General features: G+C 47.3%; 1 protein-coding gene across 1 annotated transcript in view; it reads right to left on the minus strand.

Moving 5' to 3' along the window:
• The window catches only part of LOC140404402 (potassium/sodium hyperpolarization-activated cyclic nucleotide-gated channel 4-like), a 401,801-nt gene that overhangs the window by 110,227 nt on the left and 265,483 nt on the right, over positions 1 to 26,091 (minus strand). Inside the window, exon 4 of the mRNA XM_072492892.1 lies at positions 25,002 to 25,220. Coding sequence (XP_072348993.1) covers positions 25,002 to 25,220 — 219 coding nt within the window. The remainder of the gene's footprint in view (positions 1 to 25,001; positions 25,221 to 26,091) is intronic.

Consider the following 26,091-nt stretch of genomic DNA (forward strand, 5'->3'; position numbering starts at 1 on the left):
AGAGTCAAACTCAAGTAGGAGAATTGTTAACTGTTCAATAAATGTGTTAAACCTATCTCCAAGTCTGAACCTTCCTTTGTCAGACCATACATCAAGGAAGCAGCTTATGCTACATGAAGAAGCATAACACAACATGGTACCAGTAGCGCCCTGTTGAATCTCTATAATTCAACTCAACAAGTCCGTGACTACTAGCAACAGCCGAGGTGGGGGCGGTGATTTGGGGTTCCCGGGGGACTCCCCAAGATTGGGGGTGGGGGTGGGCAAAGGAGCGGAGTGGGGAGGGTGCCTGAAATGGCGTGGGGGTAGGGGTGGGGGGAGATCCATGCAGTTGTCCAAAATGGCGCCCCAATCAGCAAAGAAATCCCTCTGAGTGTCGCCTCAGTGGGCAGAATCTCCCCAAGGCCAAAATAAACCCAGCACAATTCCATTAGGTAGCAGGGTATTTGTCACTGCTATAGCCGCCGAGAAACATCCCACTATTCGAACTCTTCAGCGGACTTTAACTTGAGCCCGCTGAATCGCACCCAACATATCTGTTTAATTTATTTTTTATGCCATTTTATTTTAAAAGCTATTTCATTCATCAACATAGGAAATTGGCAATGTCAAGTATTTCAACTAACAATATTTCATGTTAAGTATTTCAACTTAATTTTCTGATGAGGAATGTCAGAAACTAGCTCCAGCTTTTCCATTTGTTTGTTTTAATATAATTTAGAGTACTCAATTCATATATGTTTTCCAAAAAAGGGGCAATTTAGCGTGGCCCATCCATCTAGCCTGCACATCTTTGGGTTGTGGGGGTGAAACCCACACAGACACGGGGAGAATGTGCAAACTCCACACGGACAGTGATCTAGAGCCAGGATTGAACCTGAGACCTCGGCGCCGTGAGGCAGCAGTGCTAACCACTGCCCCACCGTGCTGCCCTAGCGTTTGTTTTGATGAGAAAATGCTATTTTCATGAAGAAATTTCACTTAAAGTTGCCATTTTCAGAAACGCAACTCATAACCTTAGAACGGAGGACTTAGTGTAGTTTAAAGACAGCATCCAGCTGCATTTAATACAGCAGTCTCCCGATGCACTGTTGCTTCACAGCGCCAAGGACCCAGGTTTGATTCCTGGCTTGGGTCCCTATAACCTCACCGAACCTGCACATCTTTTGACACTAACCAACAATTTCAGCATGACCAATCCACCTTTCCTGCACAATTTTGGATTGTGGGAGGAAACCAGAGCATCCGGAGGAAAGCCATGCAGGAAGTGCAAACGCCACACATTCCGTTACCCAAGGCCGGAATTGAACCCGGATCCCTGGCGCTGTGAGGCTAACCAACGTGCCAACGTGCTGCTCACTTCAAAGGTAAATCAAATGTCTGACGCCATTTCAATAATCGAGAGTTAAAGCAATTGTGAACAGTTTGTAAAGATGTCAAGGCAAAGAGGTCCTAATGGGTTGGTGCAAAATCCTGGACTGGAGTCACTGTTAAAAATGGAGTGGAGCTTTGTTTAAAAGAGTCATTTGTAAAACTTGGACTGGAGTATAAACCACCAAGGAAAAACATTATTATGAGAGAAGATGTTAAAGTGTGTCTTTGGGAGTGGAGTTGGAAGCTCTTAAGGTGACAATCATCTGTGGAGAAATCCAGACACTAACTTGTCTTCAGAATGGAATGCATGTTTTTGGCCACAGCCAATCTGTGTGCTTCAAAGAGACTTTGTGTGAATGAGGTGATTGTAGCTTAAGCTGTACTTTGTAATCCATGTTATTCTTAAAATCTGTGTGTATTTGTTAAGATAAGGGGGGAGTAAAGGGGTATTGTATTGTATTCAATTTTTCTGTTCAAACTAATTTGCAGTCCTGTGACTTTGTTCCTCCATATTTTATTTTTAAAAAGTAAAAGTAATGGGGCGGGATCATCTGCTTTTCCGGCAGCACACTCAGGACCGCGGATTTCCCGACGGCGTGGAGTGGCCACAATGGAAAGCCCGTCCTTTGAGGCAAGGTTCCATTCTGGGATCTTCCCGTCCATTTGTAGCACCGCTGGGTCACTGTCTGTGCGGAATCTGCACGTTCTCCCCGTGTCTGCGTGGGTTTCCTCCGGATGCTCCGGTTTCCTCCCACAGTCCAAAGACGTGCAGGTTAGGTGGATTGGCCGTGATAAATTGCCCTTAGTGACCAAAAAAAAGGTTAGGAGAGGTTATTGGGGTACGGGGATAGGGTGGAAGTGAGGGCTTAAGTGGGTTTGTGCAGACTCGATGGGCCGAATGGCCTCCTTTTGCACTGTATGTTCTATGTGACACCAGAATCTATGACCTCAACCTTTAAAATACTGAATGACTGATCATCCACAACTGCTGCTGGGTTGAGAATTAACCCTCTCAGTGAAGTAATTCCTCTCGATCTCAGTCCTGACTGACTGGCCCGTTCTCCTCAGAGTGACCCTGAGATGTAGACTCTGCAGAGAGGGGAAAACAATCTCTCACCATCTGCCCTATCAAGCCCCATATGTCTCAATAAGTCTGCCTTGCTCTTCCAGGGTGGAGGATACATAGGGTCAGTCGACGAGATCTCTCCTTGGGTCAATCATTCAACCCAGAAATATTCCTCTAGTTTTGGTCTCTCCCAAGGCCTATATTTGCAGCAAGACCTCCTTACAAGAGATCCCTAGAGGGGGTCACCACAGTACAACGCAGGAGATCGCTGTGGTAGGACATCATGGTGGCAAGTTGGAGCCAATCACCAGAGTTAAGCTGAGGCGAGTTAAATCCAATGTGTGGTTTGAAGAACATTGATGTGTCAGAAATATATGCACTACAATTTCAAAGTGACAGTCTAGACAGCGCATTAAGCATAAATGCTTAACGCTGATAATAGTCAGGCTTTTACTGGGAAAAAAGCATCATGGAAATTTTGTTTTGCTACATTTCGAGCCGTCAGGAAGTGCTGCATCACCTCATCGGCACGGCAACTGCCCTTTTACTCAGGTATGAGTAAGATTAAGGTGAGGAGACTTTAGCTTAGTCAGTGTTGCCTTCCACTGAGCTGGTCTGCAGGTCAGATACAGTGACAGACATGATCGCAAGCCTGCTGTGTTAGCCCATTGAATCACCCGTTGCCCGGGAAACCAGGTTATCATGCAGGTACGGCCAGAACACAAAGTCGCACACTGGCCTTCAAACTGTTTTCGATAGATGCCGACTTGGGTTTCGACGTTTTCAAAAAGAAGTATGGGGAGATTCTCTTAAAATAAATAAGATTAAATGGCATTCGGTTCGCCTGTTTGAACATTTGGAATACAAGGATTTACAAATCTAGCCTCAGGTATCTCAATGGGTTTGGCGTACATGATAAATACTGCAACACATTTTTTGAAGTAAAAGAGTAGTCCTGCATTTCCAAATATGTTCCTCCACTCTTTGATCAATCCAGGGATGGGGTAAGGTATATAGCGACCGAATACTTGAAAAATAAATCAATTGTCAGGGCTACGAGGTTAGAGAAGGGGCATGAGACCAATTGGCTCGCTCTTTCGAACAACTGGAAGTGGTGTGATGGGTTGATTGGCCTCCTCCTGTGCTCAATTCGTGTTTGGAGATTACCATGCCTGATAGGTGTGCTGTGTGACTTTCTGCTCATTATTCGCACCAGAAACAAATCTTCCAACCTAGTATCCTCAACGCATCCTCCACAGTATCCCATGAATGCTGAAGCGAAGAACTTACCTTATGAAAGAACTTGCATTACGCGACCTCGGGATATCACAAAGTGCTTTTTTTTTTAAAGCGTACCTTCACACCCACACTGACTTTCCCTTTGGGGAATAGTGGGGAATGTCATGTCCGATAGACTGGCCGAAGTGTATGATGAACTACAGAACATCTAGTTTAAATAATTTATTACAAAACAACTGCGTGATAAAGATAACTAGGATAAATAAAATAATAGACTCCTAATGCTAATTAACTATTGTAGAGCTACTGCAAAATATGTCTATTCTCCATATATTGCCCAAGGCATGGGGAGAACGCCTCTGCTCTTTTTGAAAACTATACCATGGGACCTTTTTACAACCAGCCGACTGTTTAATGGTTTATCAGAAAGACAGCACCTCCACCAGTGCAGCACTCCCTCAGAGTGTCAGCTTAGATTTCAGGCTCAAGATGCTAGAGTAGGGCTTGAACCCACCACCGTCAGACATGAGATAAAAGTGCAACAACTGAATGATTGATGACACCTTGCACAGTGGTATATAAGCTGTTCTATACCAGCACTTTCCCAGATCATATTTTGGGAGCCCAACACCAAAATTTATAGAGATTCCAATTCCTTTATCCGCGAGGTGTCAGGAGGGGGCAGGTTGGACGTGATCAATAAAACTGTATTTAAGAATATGAAAAAATACGGTATAGGAGCCGGAGTAGGTCACAAGTTCTCATTAATAATATGCCTTCTTCATCAATTCCACTTTTCCATAGTGTAGTGTATTAAAAATAGCACTGTGCATTTTGTCTCTTAAGGCTACCATACTTCTTTCTAAAAATAAATTTAGTGTACGCAATTATTTTTTTTCCCAATTAAGGGGCAATTTAGCGTGGCCAATCCACCTAACCTGCACATCTGTGGGTTGTGGGGGCGAAACCCACGCAGGCACGGGGAGAATGTGCAAACTCCACACGGACAGTGACCCAGGGCCAGGATTTGAACCTGGGTCCTCAGTGCCGTAGTCCCAGTGCTAACCACTGCGCCACATGCCGCCCCAAGGTTACCATACTCACTTGTACCAGCAGAGGGAATCTACTAGAAAGAGAAAATAAAGGATCCATGTTTAACAAATCATGCAGTGCTGATTCTAAATGTTGCTGGCTGAATATACAGCTGATTCTGTCCCCTGAACATCGCAACACCCTCCGGATATGCTTTGATCCCCTTAGTGCCTAAGAACCCCGTGATCTCAGTCCTGAATATATTCCATGGCTGAGCAAGTACAGCCCTCTGAGGTACAGAACGCTACAGAATTCCTTCGAAGTACAACCACCAGGATCCAGGTTCTGTAATGTGCAGATTCATCAACATTGATCTCTTCGAGTCTGACCTACGCACAGACCATGATAAAAGTGCCAGTGCTTTTCATAATATCGCAATGCTTGCATTTATGATTTCATCGCGAAAATTGATTAAAGAAACTCTTCCCCAACGCATTTAAAATATTGCCCAATTCAACAGGCAGGGGAAATCTTATTCCAGAGTGTATAAGGAATAATGAGCATTGCAATCTGTGTGACCTTATTGTGATGGGGATAATGTATACTTTTTAAGCTTTTTGTCTTTCAGAAAGGTGCTGCCTCCTTAGGGACTACTGCGAACTTGGCATGGTGGTAGAACGCTCTCCTCTGTGTTGGAAAGCTATTTGTGGGATCTTGCTGTGCACACAGGGGCCCACAAGAACAACAATCACCAGCCCACTGGCTGTGTGAGGAATATCTTATGTGTATGGAGGGTATTAGCTGTGAGGAGAGGTTAAATAAACTTGGTTTGTTCTCACTGGAACGATGGAGGTTGAGGGGCGACCTGATAGAAGTCTACAAAATTATGAGAGGCATGAACAGAGTGGGTAGTCAGAAGTTTTTTCCCAGGGTGGGAAGAGTCAATTACTAGGGGACATCGGTTTAAGGTGCGAGGGGCAAGGTTGAGAGGAGATGTGCAAAGTAAGTTTTTTTACACAGAGGGTAGTGGGTGCCTGGAACTCGCTGCCAGAGGAGATGGTGGAAGCACGGACGATAGTGACGTACAAGGGGCGTCTTGACAATTTCATGAGTAGGATGGGAATAGAGGGATACGGACCCCGGAAGTGTAAAAGATTTTAGGCTAGACGGCAGCATGGTCGGCGCAGGCTTGGAGGGCCGAAGGGCCTGTTCCTGTGCTGTACTTTTCATTGTTCTTTGTTCTTGGCGAGAGTGCTGCACTGCCAGAGGTGCCACATTGCTGATGAAAAAATTAACTAAAGCCTTGTTGACTGGGAGGACGGGTTATGGCGGGTGTATTAAGTAATATTTATCCCTCAATCAACACCATTCATTCGCGGGATGTGGGCTTCGCTGGCTAGGCTAGCATTTATTGTTCATCGATAATTGTCCTTGAGAAGCTGATAGCGTGCTGCCTTCTTGACCCGCTACAGTCCCTGAGGTGTACACCAACAGTGCTGTTAACGAAGGAGTTCCAGGTGTTTGACCCAACGACAGTGAAGGAACGGTTGTTGTTCTTTGTGGCGCGCTTGCTGTGCGCAAATTGGCTGCTGTGCTTCCAGGGTTAGACCAGTGACTATACTTCAGAAATGATTTATAGTGCTTTGAAACTCTCGATCCAGGGTTTGAGCTTAGAATGCCAGACCACATTTCAATGCAGTAGGGTCAACGAGAGGGCTGTCGCTTACCCCGACGAGAGGCCAAACGGGGGAATTATCTGCCTGTGCAGGATTTCACCACGGTTTTAGTAAAAGGGTTCCCGACCCACAATCATCCTTTAATCAACACCAGCAGAATGGATCAGGTGGCCATTTATCCCTTGCTAACTGTGGGAGCTTGCTGTGCGCCAATTGGCCGCAGCATTTATCGACGAAACAACAGTCACAGCACTTCATTGACTCCCACGCACTTTGGAATGTGTTGAGGGTATGGAGGTTGTTATAGAGAGAGCTATCTAATTAGTCCCACTCTCCTGCTCTCTCCTCTTGGCTCCGCCAAATGTTTCCTATTTAAGTCGAGATCCAACTTCCATTGGAAAGCTACCACTGAATCTGCTTCTGCCAACCCTCCAGGCAATGAAGTCCAAATCAGAGCTTGTTACATGCAAAAGGAAGACAGGCTTGCATCGAGTGCCTTTCATGACGATCCAAAGGCCTTTGTAGCCAATGATGTGCTTCCAAAGTGCTTCCAAAGTGCTTCCAAAGTGGAGGCACAGCTATAATGTAGGGACACAGCACATAGCAAACTCCCACAGCGGCGGGGTGGGTTAGCGTCCCTGCCTCCGAGCCAGAAGCTGCGGGTTCGATACCCTCCCCAGGACTTGACGTCCAAAGAAGGCGTGTTTATAACGTGGCCAAACAGGTTGAGTGTGTCAACCTGCAAAATCCTTGCAAACCCGCCAATGGCTGGCGGTAAGAGTGGGAGAAGAGCGGGAGAGATTCCTGGGCAGCCTTGTTTGATATGGAGTGGTGCCCCTCAAGCTATAAGACTCTGGTGACAGATCAGTGACCTGTTCCAGGAATTACTAGCCATGGAAACAGATGAAAATCTGCCTTTGTACAATAGGAGGGGCGAGATCGACTGGCCGTGTCATGCCCGAAAAGCAGTGCGGTTGATGCCGGGCAAACCGTCTTCCGGGATCTACATGGCTCGCCCTGCTTCGTGAGATTAACACGATCTCGCGAGACTTCGTGATGTGAATCCTGCCCATTGTGGGTGGGATTATTTTCTGGCAAATCTGCATATTAGAGTGAGAGAGCTACACTCACGCAACAATGCATTCCGAGATCTAACCAAGGCGTGTGATCTAACTCCCTCGCCTCGGAGACCTCGGGCGGGCATCATTCAGTGCTGGTCTCCAGAAAAGAGGACCAGATGGAATGGCACTTGTGGGGGTCTCCCAGGGGATTGGAGGCCTCCAGGTGCTTGCCCCCTGGGCAGCGTGGCACCCTGGCACTGCTGGTGGTGCCACCTGTTCACCTGGCAGGGCACTACCAAGATGCCAAGCTGGCATTTGTCACGTGATGGTGATCAGGCCTGGGGGTGCCGTGCGCAGGTGCAGTGGGGGGATTTGTGGGTCGCGTTGGCGGGAAGGGGGTCAAGAGATTGTGATGCCCTCTGCTGAGGGGTTCCGGCAAGCAGAGCCCCTACAGAAAATGGGACTAAGTACAGCCTTGGCCGCACATTCCCCTTGAGGCCCTCCCTCTACTCAAATGGCTGTGGTGTTTCTCTGCTCTCCGAGTGCCCACAAGCAACAATGTGATGATAATTATGATGTTAATTGAGGGATTAATATTGGCCAAGACATTAGGAATAGTCCACCTGTTCTGGGATCTTTTACAGCCACTGAAGAGGGCAGACAAAGCCCGAGTTTGTTCTTTCAGTGCAAACATGGCGTTCCCTGGGTCCAGATACAGGACTTGAACCCACGACCTCCAAGGTGGAGGTGAGAGTGCTACCCGCTGAGCCAATGGCGGATGCACGTTTACCAGCACGACTCATGTGACATGAGACTGGGCAATGCTTTCTCTTCCTCATCAAAGGCTGGAGATTATACTGTGGGCTAATCACATTGCTGCATCTAACATTAATGTGTCAATATGATTTTGGGGAAGAAAATGCCCAAGGAACACCAATACAGATCAGCCAAGAGGGTCACCTGATCCCTGCATGTGAGGTTAAAATCTTTCTGTCCTGAAATATCACCACCAGGTGTCACTGTTTTTGGTCACACTTTTTATGTCAACATTTAATATTGAAAATCCCGAGGCGATTATTTATCGACGGGATTCTCAATGTAAACAGGATTCGGTGATTCTGTAGTAGCAGACATAGCCCACCAGGTGGCATTGTAGCTCCACTGTGACCTCTGGAAGCCACGAGCAATGCCACGGGTGATCTGCTGATACTTGCACGGTAACGAAGGGCGATTTGTGCCGTGTGTAGCCCGGCAAAACAAACTTGTGTCAGAAATGGCAGAAAATATGGCAAATGCTCGGCAGGTATGACAGAGTCCGTGGAAAGAGGAGAGCGGGGTTAGAGGGATTTTCCAGTCCTTCATTTCTGCTGGATATTCAGGTTGCGCTGAAGCCAACCTCTCGGCAGGGCGGGTGAGCCACTAAAAAGCCCGTAGAATTTGGCGGGGCTAGAAGATCCCGTTGCCGGCCAATGGCTCGCTGGCGGGGTGGCCAGAAATCCCCGCCCAATGCTTTGAGTCGAATATAACTCTTTTTCAGAACTGATGGAGCAGACAGTCCCTGGAAGCATCAAAACAGGGAAACCGAAAGAAAACAAAACCATGAATCGACCTGGTAGCATTTTACCGGGGGTCGGTTAGCTCAGTTGGTTGGGCAGCTGGTTTGAGATGTGGAGTGGCGCCCACAGCGTGGGTTCAATCCCCGTACCGGCAGAGGTTATCCATGATTGCCCCTCGCCTGAGTTGGGCTAACTCTCAGGTTAAATCAGTCAGCTCTCTCTATCACAGGGGAGATTAGACGATGGCGACTTTCAATTTACCTCATGTGAATAACAAGACTAGACTCATCTGAAAAAAAATTCAAAGTCATTTTTTTAAGTTAATGTACTTGATTCAACGAGACAGTCATATGGTGAAAATTAGTTCCAACAAAAATTATTTGGCAAGTTTTGCATTTTGGTGAGTGATCGGTTTAATAAATTATTTTTAGTTGTGAGTAGGACCAAAGCTTCTGTGCTCTATGTCAGAAAATGAATTAGAAGCAATTTTCTATTTTGCTTATAGATGGTCTCAATATTGCCCAGCATGTCTCACTGCAGACACTGGCAACCTCACCAAGACCACCATCACTTCCGTCCAAATGTGCCGCCATATGTAGCCTGCTCATTTACTCGTTTCCAGATTTCTATATCCACTCAAATGTTCCTAGTTTCATGCACAATCCACCACCAAGAAGTGCAATGGAATGCTCTCCATCTCCCTGGATGAGCGCAGCTCCAACAACACTCAAGAAACTTGACACCTTCCAGCACAAAGCGGCCCCGCTTGATTGGCATCCCATCCTCGACCTTCAGAATTCACTCCCTCCACCACTGAAGTGCAGGGGCAGCGGAGTGTGCCACCTACATGGGCACTGCAGCAACTCGCCACGGTTTCTTCGACAGCGACTTCCAAACCCACAACCGCTACCACCCGGAAGGACGAGGGCAGCAGACGCATGGGAACACCACCACCTGCAGTTGCCCCTCCAAGCCACATATCATCCTGACTTGGAAATACAACTCTATTCCTTCAATGTCACTGAGTCAAAATCCCTCCCTCAAGGCACTGTGGGTGCACCTGCATCAAGTGGACTGCAGTGATTCAACAAGTTGCCAAGAAGGCCTGGCCCACATCCCGTGAAAGAGTACATTAAAATAGAGAGTGGGGAAGTGGGGCTAATTAAGAGCACTTCCAAAGTGCTTGCACAGACAAGATAGGCTGAATGTCCTCCTTCTACGCTGTGTGATTCTTGGACTCCCTGAAAGAAAGAGAAGGGTACTTTCTGGTTTTCATATATATTTGATGTATTTAAGCTTTATTGAAGACAGAGAAGATTATTCATAATGCAGATCATTTTTAGTCACAAAGGAAGAGGCTTTTGCATATTCATAGCGCAGCTTAGGTGCCGAGATATGTTTGAGAGGTACAATTGCTTTTCAATTGTCACCTGTTGCCCTTCGATTGTTTTGTGGTCTGAAACTTTTTTTTTTGGTTTTACTTGTGAGGTTAATTATCAAAATTACAAAAAAAAACTCATTCTGTTTTACAAGATTGCTTTTTCTACCCGGTGAGAGCATTCGATGTGAAACTGCAGTTTTATTCCCTATTTGAAAAAAACGTTTATTCAGTCATATTAACCCCCTCGCGTTTCATCGGCAATGTTTTATTTCTGAAGTATGTTCATTCATAGGCAGGGAAATGTGACGGTCGATTTGCGCACAGAGAGCAAATGGGCTGGATAATCTGTGCTTTTGCCGATGTTAGTTGAGGGAAGAATGTTGGCCAGGTTGCCGAGAGGGCACTTTTGGGTGAGCTCTCCTTTACCAGCAGATGGATTGGATTGGATTATTGCCACGTGTACTGAGGTACAGTGAAAAGTATTTTCTGCGAGCAGCTCAACAGATCATTAAGTACATGGGAAGAAAATAATATAAAAAGAAAATACATAATAGGGCAACACAAGGTCCACAATGCACAGTTAGCTAAACTGTAATGCAGAACAAGGCCAGCAGCGCGGGTTCAATTCCCGTACCGGCCTCCCCGAACAGGCGCCGGAATGTGGTGACTAGGGGCTTTTACAGTAACTTCATTGAAGCCTACTTGTGACAATAGGCGATTATTATTATTACAATGTAACTACATAAACACCGGCATCTGGTGAAGCATACAGGAGCGTAGGATTAATCAGGTCAGTCCATAAGAGGGTCGTTTCGGAGTCTGGTAACAGCGGGGAAGAAGCCGTTTTTGAGTCTGTTTGTGCGTGTTCTCAGACTTCTGTATCTCCTGCCCGATGGAAGAAGTTGGAAGAGTGAGTAAGCCGGGTGGGAGGGGCCGTCGATTATGCTGCCCGCTTTCCCCAGGCAGCGGGAGGTGTAGATGGAGTCAATGGATGGGAGGCAGGTTTGTGTGATGGACTGGGCTGTGTTTACGACTCTCTGAAGTTTCTTGCGGTCTTGGGCCGAGCAGTTGCCATACCAGACTGTGAAGCAGCCCGATAGGATGCTTTCTGTGGTGCATCTGTAAAAATTGATAAGATTCAATGTGGACATGCCGAATGTCCTTAGTTTCCTGAGGCAGTATAGGCGCTGTTGTGCTTTCTTGGTGGTAGCGTCAATGTGGCGGACCAGGCCAGATGGAATCTTGGTTTAACTTTCCATCTGAAAAATGACAGTGTTACAGTGCCTCAGTGTTGCACTTAAGCATTTATGAGTGGAATTGTTTTGGCAGCAGACAGCTGCATGTGGGCAAAACACCCATTCAGTCCAACCTGTTTGTTTCCCATCCAAGTCTTGATTCAAGGTCAAATCTGATGCTACTTTTTTTCCATCCACCTTTTGCCTTTCTATCACTCGCCTCTCGCTGCCGAATTGTAAATCGATCTCTTCAGCTTTTAACATTTTCGGCTAAACTATTGCAGTCAGCAGTGAGGTTCACTTCGCTGACAGCTGTCCCACTAACTACTATGGGATTTTGAGCAAAGGCTTAGCCTGATCAGCTGTCTAACCCAACATGGTGCCCTCTACAGGGAACCTGCGGCATGTGCGAGCCAGGAATTTTGCTTTGCGCCCAGTCAAGTTGAAAATTCTCACTGAAAATGCAAAGTTTAAATCAGGAAGGGGAAATCAGTGAAATAAAGATTTTGAAAGATAGATGGGATTATGAGGGAAAAATAAAAGAGACAGACAAAAAATGATCATGAGAATTTGTTCACAATCTCCCACATGAATTAGCACACGAAGGAATGATCCTCCACACTTGTAAAATGATATTTTCAGGGTTGTTTGCCAGTAATTATACCTTATCACGTCGTTAAAAATTCCTGAATACATCAGCCCTAACTTTTTCTGGGTAGCTCGTTGATTCCACCAACTTCAATCCGTTGCGTATATCTAAATGCCGAGCCTTTCTGTGAGCTACAGTATAATTTAATGTTAACTCAGAATGTATACTTCCACATGTAGCTGCACATGCGTTGACTCCTGGAGTTTGCTGTCTGATTTACGCTATAATAGCAATAAGCGATCGGGAGGGGTGGGATCCTGGGGGGCTTAACTCAAGGCGAAAGAGAGGTAGGGAGATTGGCAAATGAAGGGAAACGACAAAGGGATTGATAAGTGTTTCAATGGAAATCTCTAGTTACCGCTCAGGGACTAATTTCTAGTTTTCTTCCTCCGAGCATTAGAAATATTGAAAGTTGAGTTCTAATATAAACTAGGTACTGCATTAAATGACGTCTGAGTTACTGCAATGATCAAACATTCCTATTTCCTGGAGTGGGTGTTAGATCTGCTGGTTTAGTGTCAATGTAAGTCATACTGTCCCAAGTTATATTGCCAACTTTAAATGTAACAAAACCACTTTGCCTCCCTTCAAAGGCAGCAGTACCATTTGATGGAGATTTCTAACAAGAGAGCCACTCAGAAAGCAAATGCTTTTGACATCTGAATATAGATGCTACAAATATCAAAGCTGGATTTTCACAGATGCAGAGACTGAAGTCCAGGGAATCCTTTCATCAATATTGTAGTCAGGCAACAAGGGTGTCAGCTGCCTGTCAGATTCCACGCTTTAGTTTGGCTTTCGCTCGATTCACTCGGAATGAAGTTGCCAACGCACCATGCACCGAGCTGTGGCAATGCAACGGTTAGAAATGCAAAACGATTCATGGTGCAGAAGGAGGACGTGCTTGCAAAAATAGGGGCCCCCCCAATTTGTTCATGCCTTCCAGTTCTTGGTGCATAGCCCTGTAAGATACACCACCCTTGTACTGCAAGTAGGTTTCCTCGCATTCAAAGATATTTGTCACTCAATTCATCCCTTGTTTAAAAAGAAACAGAAGCGCCTTAAATCCAGTAGTCCAGTGGTTAGCACTGTTGCTTCACAACTCCAGAGTCCCAGGTTCGATTCCCGGCTTGGGTGCTCCGGTTTCCTCCCACGAGTCCCGAAAGATGTGCTGTTTGGTAATTTGAGCATTCTGAATTTTCCCACTGTGTACCCGAACAGGCGCCGGAATGTGGCGACTAGGGGCTTTTCACAGTAACTTCATCGCACTAAATTTCCTTGGGGCGGCAAACTAGCACAGTGGTTAGCACTGTTGCTTCACAGCTCCAGGGTCCCGGGTTCGATTCCTGGCTTGGGTCACTGTCTGTGTGGAGTCTGCACGTTCTCCCCGTGTCTGCATGGGTTTACTCCGGGCGCCCCGGTTTCCTCCCACAAGTCCCGAAAGACGTGCTTGTTAGGTGAATTGGACATTCTGAACTCTCCCTCCATGTACCCGAACAGGTGCCAGAATGTGGCGATTAAGGGATTTTCACAGTAACTTCATTGCAGTGTTAATGTGAGCCTACTTGTGACACTAATAAAGATTATTGAAAATCTGCCGATATGGGGGTGGGTTAGCCCAGTTGGCTGGCCAGCTGGTTTGTGATGCGGAGCGAACAGCACGGGTTCAATCGCTGTACCGGCTGAGGTTATCCATGAAGGTCTCGCCTTCAGTGACCCTCAGGTTAAATCACCGCCAGTCGGCCCTCTCTCGAAAGGGGAAAGCAGCCTGTGGCCCTTGGAGACTGTGGCAATCATCATTCATTTCATTATCACAGACGCAGAGGAGTAAAATCAAACGATGGTTGCAACTTTTTTTAAAAACCGAGTGGTTCAGTCATGTTAAAATCTCCAGTCCTCAGTTTGCCCCTATTAGTCGAAGAATGCTGGGTCATGAATTATGATTCCAGTATTTTCAGAATGGTGAATTACATCTATTATCAGCATCAGTATCGCACAGAGAGATGGTGGAGGATAAATGAAGAGGAGAAATAGATTGTCTGTCAGGCAAAAATTCAGATGGATTAACGATAATGCTGGCGAACTGACAAAATTGCTTCTCTATCTGAGAAAATTACCCAAAGTGTGGCTTAATTGCTGTTTATTTGTGAATGCAGCTGTCCTTTGGAAGAATAGCCATTTAAAACAATGAATCGTTCTCAATAAAGACAATGTGACTCCACGGCTGGTTCAGCGGCTGTCTGCATTAAGCTGTGAAGTCAGATGATGCCAGGTTGAATTCCCCAGTCTGTCCCGGAGTTAACGGATCTCTGACCGGGCAGCGGTGAGACTGACATGAGTGGCCACTCCTGCTCTTGAGGAGGGGGTGGGGGAGGGGGAGAGGGAGGGAGGGGGGGAAGATGGTCCTGAATCGCTGCCCCCGAGTGTGGCCTAGCAGTCTGAGCTTAAAATGTCTGGAGTGTGTGAGGGTGAGCCGTGAGCAACTTGCGATGACTCACGTGTGTACTGGCAACAAAGGGTAAACAAGGAGGTGTGCAGCTTCCGATGATGTTGACGCCACATCTTTAATTACAACGCAATTAGGAGACTCGCGTTGATGAGGCTAACCTTCTGTGAGAGAGCCTACCCCACCAACAGGGTGCCAGTCTGGCAGTGCCAAGGTGCCCAGATGGCAGGTGGCCTGTGCCAGAGATAGGGCCCGGGAGTACCCTGTTCTTTTGAGGTGGGGTGATGGGAGGGGAGGGGGGTAGGTTGCTGGAGGACCCCCTAACAGGTAGGGCGGCACAGTGGTTAGCACTGCTGCCTCACAGCGGCAGGGACCCGGATTCAAATCCAACCTCAGGAGTCTACGCGGAGTTTGCATGTTCTCCCTGTATCTACGTGGGTTACCTCCGGGTGCTCCGGTTTCCCGCCACGGTCCAAGGATGTGCAGGTTAGGTTGATTGGCCATGACCAATTGCCCCTTACCGTCCAAGGGTTAGGTGGGGTTACGGGGATGGGATGGGGGATGGGGAGGGTCGGTGCAGACTCGATGGGCCAATTGGCCTCCTTCTGCACCGCAGGGGTTCTATGAAGTAAGTTGGGGCATTGGCGGGGCTCCAGAGGCCGCGGTAGGAGGTTGAGAGATCAGGGCGCCATTTTAAATGCTGCCCCATCTCTTCCTGTACAGGAAATTAAGGTAAGTGCAGCCTTGGTGGGCATTAGGCCCGGAAAAACCCCAGAGTCCCGTTTGATAGCGGGACCGTTCTCGGCGTTGTCTAGAAGCACCCCCTAAACCCGCCTGTCGTGTTGGGCGTTCCGATACACAAATGATCCAACACGGTTGTAGATGGTACAACTCTGTTTTATTGTCTTAAACAATAACAACTACTAACTGCTGGCTGAGGTTCATGCTTCACCAGCTAACCTGTGGGCCCAGCCCTATCACTATCTTAGTGAGGCACTCAGCACATGGTGTATGTCTGAGTGGCGCGCTGTGAGCTCTGTGCTCTGAGCTATCTCCTGGTAGAATGAGCGGGAACTGTGGTGCTCCCTGTTTTATAGTGCGTGTGCTCTCACTGGTGATTGGCTGTGATGCTGTGTGTGTTGGTTGGTCCAACTACCTGTCCATCAGTGTGTGTGTGTGATTGCACCATGATATGCTTGATGTGGATATCATGACACCGCCCAAAACAGGACTATGTTTTTCCCCATTAAATCGAGCCATATGTTTCTGCTTCACTTGACCTGTATGCAACCTCCCTCATTGAATGCAATTGAACCAGACAGTTCGCCCATTCCTGCAGACTAATGCTACTGAAGAACGTCCTAGATTCGACACTGGATGATGCTTGAAATCTTGATTGTATGATTTGGATCTGAACAGGCTAACATATGGCCAAATTGTGTCATTCCTCATTGCAAGCATTAGCACAGGGGAGACGCTATTCAAATGAAAACATAAGCAATGGCAGAAACACCGGACCATTCAACCTCTCGAACCTCCTCTGCTTCTCAATAAGCCCGTGGCTCATTTGATCAGCGCCATTGTCCCGCAGGCCCCCATAGCCCTTAACCCTGGGGCTGGTTTAGCACACTGGGCTAAATCGCTGGCTTTTAAAGCAGACCAAGGCAGGCCAGCAGCACGGTTCAATTCCTGTACCAGCCTCCCCGAACAGGCGCCGGAATGTGGCGACTAGGGGCTTTTCACAGTAACTTCATTGAAGCCTACTAGTGACAATAAGCGATTTTCATTTCATTTCATTTCAAGCCCCTTCCAGGTCAAAAATCTGTCTCACCCAGTCTTGACTGCTTGCTGGGGGAGAGAACTCCAAACACTGCTGATCCACTGAGAGAAGAAATACCTTCTTGTTTCCATCTTAGAAAGGAGTTGCCTTGTTCTGAAACTGAGCACCTCAGTACTGGACATCCCCCGGAGAGCAAACAAGCTCACAGCATCTATCCTATTAAGCCTTTTCCGAATCTTGTATGTTTCAATAAGATCACCTCTCATTCTTTTAAACTCCAGTCAGCATAAGACCAACCTGCTCAGTAGTGTATAACTAGAATCATTGTTGAGTTATAAAAACGAACCACAAGACTGTTATAGTGACATGATAGACCATCCAAGTCAGACATTAAGCACGTGTACAGTGCATATGTACATGTTTCCACAGTTTGGGGCATTTGTAGAAAATCTACAGCAACACTGATGTTATAAATGCAATGGCTTATATAGTTTCAATATTAGAGAGTTGCATCATTTTGTAACAAGGGAAGTCTTGTGGCACAGTGGTAGCCAGAAGCTCCATGCGAGCAGGAAAGGTGCGTTCATAATGTGGCCAAACAGGTTGACGATCAGCCTGTAAATCCTTCCCCTGTGCCTGAAGACAGGTGGCAAGAACGCATGAGTTTCCTGGTCAGCCATATGACAGAAGGCAGCGGCAATCCCACCAGGGCAGATGGTGGAATTTGAGTTCACTACACATCTGGAATGGAAAAAAAATTCTAATGACGAGCATGAAAACATTGCCGATTGTTGTAAAAACCCATCTGGTTCACTTTAGGGAAGGAAATCTGCCATCCTTACGTGGTCTGGCCTACATGTGACTCCAAACCCTCAGCAATGTGGTTGACTCTTAAATGCCCTCTGGGATGGACAATAAATGCTGGCCTGCCCACATCCCGTGACCGAATAAAAAGAAAAAACACTCCAGTGCTTTGCCAAGCATGATCATGGACCAAATCAATGTAAATCGATGGTTGCTCATGGCCTATTATGGTACCTGGAGGAGAGGGATCATTTTGTTGTTGTATCAGAGGTTTGGGTCTACTTTGGAGCATCATATAAAAGATAAATGGACAACCTTTCTTCTTGCCCTCTTGCACAAAGTGGTTCACTTAGGTAAAAAGGCTGAGAAATTTTCCAAGCGAAACAAAAATGAAAAGTGCTCGAAATGTACGGGACATGAATCACCATCGGAAACGTGGGCGTGGCCTTGTATTCAAAATCAGCACCATCAGGCCTCTGTTGTAGGCCCGATGAGTGTATGCTGAAGATGCATATGGGCCAGGGTTGAGAGAACCCCAAAGTGTATCATGGAGTTCACCTGACCCACAACTTTTATTAGATTGTGGTATGGGGAGCACATGGCCCACTCTACAGGTGTGGTACAGCAGAAAGGGAAAAGTTATTTTTTAAAGCAAAACAATGTTTATTCTATGAACTCAAGTTAACCTTTTTAAAACAAACAGTGAATATCTTAGCAACCATTAATACAACACTGAGTAACCTGTATGCTGTGCTTTTAACTCCAAGAAGACTTAACAAACCTTTAAACATAAGCACATCAGAGTTTACAGTCGCTACTGAAAACATTTATAATTCTTCTGAATTCACCAAATGATTAAGAGATAGTCTTTGGATGGCAGAGAGAACAGCAGTGCAGCTCTACTTCAGATGCAGCTCACTGAAAAACACAGACACACCCAAGCTTTTTCTCAAACTGAAACTAAAAAGCAGAAGTAGAGCTCAGCTCCACCCACACTCTGACATCACTCGAGTAACATGAGCAGCTCCATTTCCTAAAGGTACATTTCTTAAACACCCATTTCTTAAAGGTGCTCCCACATGACAGGATCATGATCCGGACAGGCTTGGCGGGCCGAAAGGCCTGTTCCTGTGCTGTATTGTTCTTTGATAGAATCATAGAATAATGGCACAGAAGGAGGGCATTCGGCCCATCACGCTTGTTCTCTCTCTTTGAAACAATCACAGTGCACAGTCCCACATTATCTCTCCTTGCCCATAACCCTGTAGGTTTCCCATCGTCAAGAACCTGTCCATCTCCCCTTTTAAAAATATTATGGAAACAGCTTCCACCGCCTTTTCAGGTCGAGTTAAAAACTTCTCCCCATTTCTCCTCTTCTTTGCAGATCGATCTATACCCCTGAATTCCAGCACCTTTTTATTCTTTAATGAGATGTGGGTGTCATGATCTTATGGCCCTCACGGGTCTTAGGGGGTAGGGATGATTAACTACCCTGCGGATCTTGCAGAATACGAGATCCCCCCAATCAGGGAGCGGGGGACCCTGAACAATACTTGGCTTTTTATAAATAGAGGCGGCCAATAAAGCGGCGACTAGTGAAGACCCAGTAGAGAACTACTGGAGCTCTGTATAATAGTAATTGTAAAATAAAGTAACTTTATGATTCGGCCTACTCAGTGTGGACTCTTCATTCCCCTGACAAAACACGGGTTGGGCCAACATTCAGACATAGAATTTACATTGAGTCTGCGTTGACCCTTGTAAAGAGCACCCCACACCTCCACCCTATCCCCGCAACCCAGTAACCCCACCTAACCTTTTTGGACACTAATTTAGCGTGGCCAACCCACCTAACCTGCACATCTTTAGACTGTGGGAGGTTACCGGAGCACCTGGAGGAAACCCACGCAGGCGCGGGGAGAGCGCGCAGACTCCGCACAGACAGTGACCCAAGCCGGGAATCGAACCTGGCACCCTGGCGCTGTGAAGCAACTGTGCTAACCACTGTGCCACCAACATTTGTTGCCCATTCCTAATCGCCCTTGAGAGGATGGTAGTGAGTCGCTTTCTTGAACTGCTGCAGTCCTTGTGCTGTGAGTACAGTCCATGGTATTGTTAAAGGGAGGAGCACCCGTATTTTGACCCAGCGACAGTAAAGGAACGGCGATATAGTTTCTCGTCAGGATGGTGAGTGACTTGGAAGGGAACTTGCAGCTGGTGGTTGTAATAGCTCTGCACAGAGCCTACGGGGTGGGAATTATTATCTTCCCCGACGTCCTTGCGGAGTACGGGCACCCCCGCTAGGGATGGGGGATGTCTATTAACCTCTGTGTAAAAGGTCGGCCAGCAAGGCATCGTCCAGAGAGGAACCCGATAGGGATCTAGCGGGCAGGGTAAATATCGTGTGTAAATAAAAACAAAGTTTCTTTAGTTTACTCAGTGTGGCCTTCCGTGTCCTTATTGAAGTGCCGTTCCCATGTGTGTGCTGCCATTGGCCTGCCAAGTGGTAGAGTGTTTGGAAGATGCTGCCAAAGGAGCCTTGGTGAGTTGCTAGTTGAATAGTACCTGAACTAGGAACGCTACTTAAGGCTATGTTATTGCACCTCTCTTTTTCTAACTTTATTGTTCAAACAAATCGGAAACTAGCTGCAAGAGTTGAAATTACTTAATTTGGCCTCATCAAGGAGGCATCTCCCTCTCCCTCCAATTGGGAGCAACGCCAAAGATCAAGACAACAGCATCGCAGGAGTCTCACCTGTAACATCTCAGCATCGGCCGCCTGGTGTGTGACATGTGGCCGAGGTCGCCAACCCTGCCGCTTTGTCAAACTGTTCAAACGTTGATGCACTATCAATTACGACGAGACGAGAGTAGAGAGTAATCGAGGCTTTATTACGCAGAGATGTGCGGCCTCCTACAGCTGCTGCCGAAATGGCTGCCGTTCGGAGAGCACACACATTTATACTCTGCCTACTGGGCGGAGCCAGCAGGCAGGGACCTACCCCCGTACCTGTAGTGCAGGGGCCTTACCATAATACCCTCATATGCAGTGCAGTATATACAATATAATACAACAGTGGTGACTATCACAAACGTTAATGACCACAGCCCTTGGCAGCGCAAAGGAAGCATTTGCGTTAACCTCCTCAAACCCCCGTGACTCAGCATTGTCCTCGGCAGTGCCCACGGTCAGCTGTGTTCCGCTAACTATCATTATAAATAACGGAAGTAGAGAAGGTAAGCAAGATTCCGACAGTGCAGCTGCTGCAGTCAAAGGTTACGAATCTCGTTGTTGGTTTTTTTAGGCCCCAGATTCATGTCAGGCCAAGATGGCTGAGCAGGAGGTCAGCCCTGAATGAAACGTCTGCGTTGAATAGCTTGGTGCCCAGCCAGGCACATGGGAAAGTGAGCACTTGGACTAAATTACTGGAAGGCTGTGGGGTCTGGATTCAGCAGTAGTCAACAACCTTTGGAGGCACAGTAAGTATACGCATGAACATTGAGGATGGGGAAGGACTCACTTGAAAGCAACCACACAATGATTTTACCGGGTTGCGAACAAGATAAAGGAAGAGCTTGGAGAACGTTTCCAAATTTTAAATTTCCTGCTTTAACCATTGAGTGTCTTTGACACATTGAGTCATAGAATAGAATTTACAGTGCAGAAGGAGGCCATTCGGCCCATCGAGTCTGCACCGGTTCTTGGAAAGAGCACCCTTCCCAAGGTCCGCACCTCCACCCTATCCCCATAACCCAGTAACCCCACCCAACACTAAGGGAAATTTTGGACACTAAGGGCAATTTATCATGGCCAATCCTCCTAACCTGTACATCTTTGGACTGTGGGAGGAAACCGGAGCACCCGGAGGAAACCCACGCACACACTGGGAGGATGTGCAGACTCCGCACAGACAGTGACCCAAGCCGGAATCGAACCTGGGACCCTGGAGCTGTGAAGCAATTGTGCTATCCACAATGCTACCATGCTGCCCAATAATGTCATAGAGTGATAGATGTTTACAGCATGGAAACAGGCCCTTCGGCCCAGCTTATCCATGCCGCCCAGTTTCTATCACTAAGCTGGCCCCACTTGCCCACATTTGGCCCATATCCCTCTATACCCACCCTGCCCATGTAACTGTCTAACTCCTTTTTAAACGAAACAAATCGTACCCGCCTCTACCACTGCATCTGGCAGCCCGTTCCAGACACTCACCACCCTCTGCGTGAAACAATTTCCCCTCTGGTCTCTTTTGTATCTCTCCCCTCTCACCTGAAACCTACGCCCTCTAGTTCTAGACTCCTCTACCTTTGGGAAAAGATGTTGACTATCGATGCTCCTCATTATTTTATCGACCTCTGTAAGTTCACCCCTAAGCCTCCTGCACTCCAGGGAAAAAAGTCACAGCCTATCCAGCCTCTCCTTATAGCTCAGACCATCAAGTCCTGGTAGCATGCTGGTAAATCTCTTCTCCACTCTTTCTATAATGTGGAGATGCCGGCGTTGGACTGGGGTGAGCAGAGTACGAAGTCTTACAACACCAGGTTAAAGTCCAACAGGTTTGTTTCGATGTCACTAGCTTTCGGAGCGCTGCTCCTTCCTCAGGTGAATGAAGAGGTCTGTTCCAGAAACACATATATAGACAAATTCAAAGATGCCAAACAATGCTAGGAATGCGACCATTAGCAGGTGATTAAATCCTTACAGATCCAGAGATGGGGTAACCCCAGGTTAAAGAGGTGAGAATTGTACCAAGCCAGGACAGTTGGTAGGATTTCGCAGGCCAGATGGTGGGGGATGAATGTAATGCGACATGAATCCCAGGTCCCGGTTGAGGCCGCACTCATGTGTGCGGAACTTGGCTATAAGTTTCTGCTCGGCGATTCTGCGTTGTCGCGGGTCCTGAAGGCTGCCTTGGAGAACGCTTACCTGGAGATCAGAGGCTGAATGCCCTTGACTGCTGAAGTGTTCCCCGACTGGAAGGGAACATTCCTGCCTGGTGATTGTTGCGCGATGTCCATTCATTCGTTGTCGCAGCGTCTGCATGGTCTCGTCAATGTACCACACTTCGGGACATCCTTTCCTGCAGCGTATGAGGTAGACAACGTTGGCCGAGTCGCACGAGTATGTACCCCGTACCTGGTGGGTGGTGTTCTCACGTGTAATAGTGGTATCCATGTCGATGATCTGGCACGTCTTGCAGAGATTGCCATGACAGGGTTGTGTGGTGTCGTGGTCACTTTCTGAAGACTGGGTAGTTTGCTGCAAACAATGGTTCGTTTGAGGTTGCGCGGTTGTTTGAAGGCAAGTAGTGGGGGTGTGGGGATGACCTTGGCAAGATGTTCATCGTCATCAATGACGTGTTGAAGGCTGTGAAGAAGATGACGTAGTTTCTCCGCTCCGGGGAAGTACTGGACGACGAAGGGTATTCTGTCGGTTGTGTCCCATGTTTGTCTTCTGAGGAGGTCGGTCCGGTTTTTCACTGTGGCGCGTTGGAACTGTCGATCGATGAGTCGAGTGCCATATCCCGTTTGTACGAGGGCATCTTTCAACGTCTGTAGATGTCTGTTACGCGCCTCCTCGTCTGAGCAGATCCTGTGTATACGGAGCGCTTGTCCATAGCGGGATGGCTTCTTTAATCTGTTTAGGGTGGAAGCTGGAGAAGTGGAGCATCATGAGGTTATCCGTGGGTTTGCGGTAAAGCGAAGTGCTGAGGTGACCGTCCTTGATGGAGACGAGTGTGTCCAAGAATGCAACTGATTTTGGAGAGTTGTCCATGGTGAGTCTGATGGTTGGATGGAACTTATTAATGTCATTGTGTAGTCGTTTCAGTGATTCTTCGCCGTGGGTCCAAAGGAAAACAATGTCATCAATGTATCTGGTGTATAACATTGGTTGAAGGTCCTGTGCGGTGAGTAGGTCCTGTTCAAACTTGTGCATGAAGATGTTGGCGTATTGGGGTGCAAATTTGGTCCCCATGGCTGTTCCGTGCGTCTGGATGAAGAACTTGTTGTCGAAGGTGAAGATGTTGTGATCCAGAATGAAGCGGATGAGTTGCAGAATTGCGTCTGGAGATTGGTAGTTGTCGGTGTTGAGTACTGAGGCTGTTGCAGCAATGCCGTCGTCATGGGGGATGCTGGTGTAGAGTGCCGAGACGTCCATTGTGACGAGGAATGTTCCTGGTTCAACTTGTCCATGGGTGCTGAGTTTCTGTAGGAAGTCCGTCGTGTCGCGACAGAAGCTGGGTGTACCTTGTACGATGGGTTTCAAGATGCCCTCGATGTAGCCAGAGAGGTTCTCACACAGGGTCCCATTGCCTGAAACGATAGGGCGGCCTGGTGTGTTGGCCTTATGTATTTTCGGGAGGCAGTAGAGATCTCCAATGCGGGGAGTACGTGGGATGAGAGCATGTAGGGTGCTCTGAAGATCTGGATCCAAGGTCTTGATCAGTCTGTTAAGTTGGCGGATGTGTTCCTTGGTCGGATCTGCGGGTAACTGTCTGTAGTGTTCTTGGTTGTTCAGTTGTCGGTATACTTCTTTGCAGTAGTCCATTCTGTTCAGTACGACAGTGGCCCCCCCTTTGTCTGCTGGTTTGATGACGATGCTGCGGTTGGTCTTGAGAGTGCGGATGGCATTGCGTTGTGCTTGGGTGACGTTCGGGGCTGTCTTGTGAATGCGACTGATGAATCTGGCATTGACGCGACTCCTGACGGTGTTTCTGGACCAGACCTCTTCATTCACCTGAGGAAGGAGCACCACTCTTTCTAGTTTAACAATATCCTTCCTATAATAGGGTGACCAGAACATTTGTTCTGCCCAGATTCCACTGTCCCAGTTCTCTCTTCCCGTTACTCTCTATCAACTCAAACTGTGTTCAAAAGTCTAATACCCATATTCTTATTCCCTCCTGCGCGGCTTCAGACCACTACCCCGTTCATTTATACTGCACGCAGAGATAGCATTGATTGGTTGGCAAATGGAAATGATTGGCTGAGGCATTGCCATGGAGAATGCACCAGGAAGCAGTTAACTGCTAAGCTTTTGTTCAAATTGAAACCAGGCAGGTCGGCTCTGATTGGTTAAGGCATTCCCATGGGGAACGAAGCTGTCCCCCAAGGTTTCACTCAGTTGAAAAAAGCAATGTCTCTTTTCCTCAGCAATATTCAAGTTCTGTACTTCCAAACTGCCATAGAACATATCAATAACATGTATGGATCAATTCTACATGTACTTGACTGAATACATTTCTGAGCAAAACTTCATTGTAATCATTAAGCCTTCAGATCAGCACCACCATCGATCAACAGTGCAGAACACAAATAAATTCTTCCAAAGTTAAGTGGCAACATGCTTCCATTGAATTAATAGTGTTGTGTTTGACACAAATAGCTTGGAGCAGTTTAAAAAGAGCAATACAATCTCTGAGTTCAGGTGACACACCTAAATATTCTCACAGTTTACGACAAGAATGGAACCCTCGATTAGATTTCAGCCTTGTATTCACTCTCGGGTATCTATTATTCACCACAATATTGCAGGTTCCTGAATAAATAATCTTTCTCAAATAAACAGGACGGCATCATTTTCAGGTGGACCGTCTCACCAGCAGCACCCTGCTGTCCAGTGATACGTCCAGAGCCTCCTGCAAGATGAGTTTATCGATGAAGATGTGGGTGGAGGTGTGTGCCGGCGAACTCTTACCTTCTCTTGATACTGTCGCCGAGAAGAGTCCAATGATTGGATGAGGGCCGTGGCGTGGCCGATGAACATGGCGTAGCAGGTCGCTCCGACGATCATGCTAAGCATAGTCAACCAGACGTCAGACATTCCGACCGGGGCCTGCTTCCCGTATCCGATGCACAGCATGTGACTCATCGCCTTGAACAGTGCGTAGGAGTACTGCTTCGACCAGGAGTCATCCTGCGAAGGAGAACAAACTGTCAGAGATGTGGCACGAACACTGGTGCTGGAGCGGTGGGGGTGCCGAAAATTCGGCAGCGTCCTCAATAGAGCCAAGGAATGTGTATCTTGCCTCCTCGTTAGATGAACCTGAAAAAGGAGCGTGGTCCAAATAATGCTGTGCACTGCACTCCCCAGCCTTTCGTAATAATAATAATCTTTATTGTCACAAGCAGTACATTAACACTACAATTAAGTTAGTGAAGAGCCCCTAGTCGCCACACTCCGGCGCCTGTTCGGGTTCACAGAGGGAGAATTCAGAATGTCCAATTCACCTAACAAGCACATCTTTCTGGACTTGTGGGAGGAAACCGGAGCGCCCGGAGGAAACGCACACAGACACGGGGAGAACGTGCAGACGCCGCACAGACAGTGACCCAAGCCGGGAATCGAACCTAGGAACCTGGCACTGTGCTACCGTGCTGCCCGACCATTTCTGCCATGGTCAAGCAGCTGTGCTCTGTGAAGGCAGAGCAGGGAACAAGCAGCATATCTGAGGAAACGGAAATAATAATGTTTCTTTCTTTCCTCTTTCCCTTCCGTTCATCAATCTCCTCTTCCCCCCCTGCACCCATTCTGAAGAAAATGATAAGGCGACTAAGACCCAGGATGCGGAAGTAGGCCATTCGGCCCATTGAGTCTTGCTCTGCCATCCAATGAGATCATGACAGACCTGATGTGATAATCCTGAACGCCACATCCCCGCCTTATCCCCTTAACCCTTGATTCTCTTCCCCATTAAAAATCTCTCTGTCTCAGTCATGTACATACTTAACGACCCAGCCTCTACAGCCCTTTGCGGGAAAGAATTCAACAGATTCACAATCCCCGG

The sequence above is a fragment of the Scyliorhinus torazame genome, chromosome 30 (genome assembly GCF_047496885.1).
Source record: "Scyliorhinus torazame isolate Kashiwa2021f chromosome 30, sScyTor2.1, whole genome shotgun sequence".
NCBI lineage: Eukaryota > Metazoa > Chordata > Chondrichthyes > Carcharhiniformes > Scyliorhinidae > Scyliorhinus > Scyliorhinus torazame.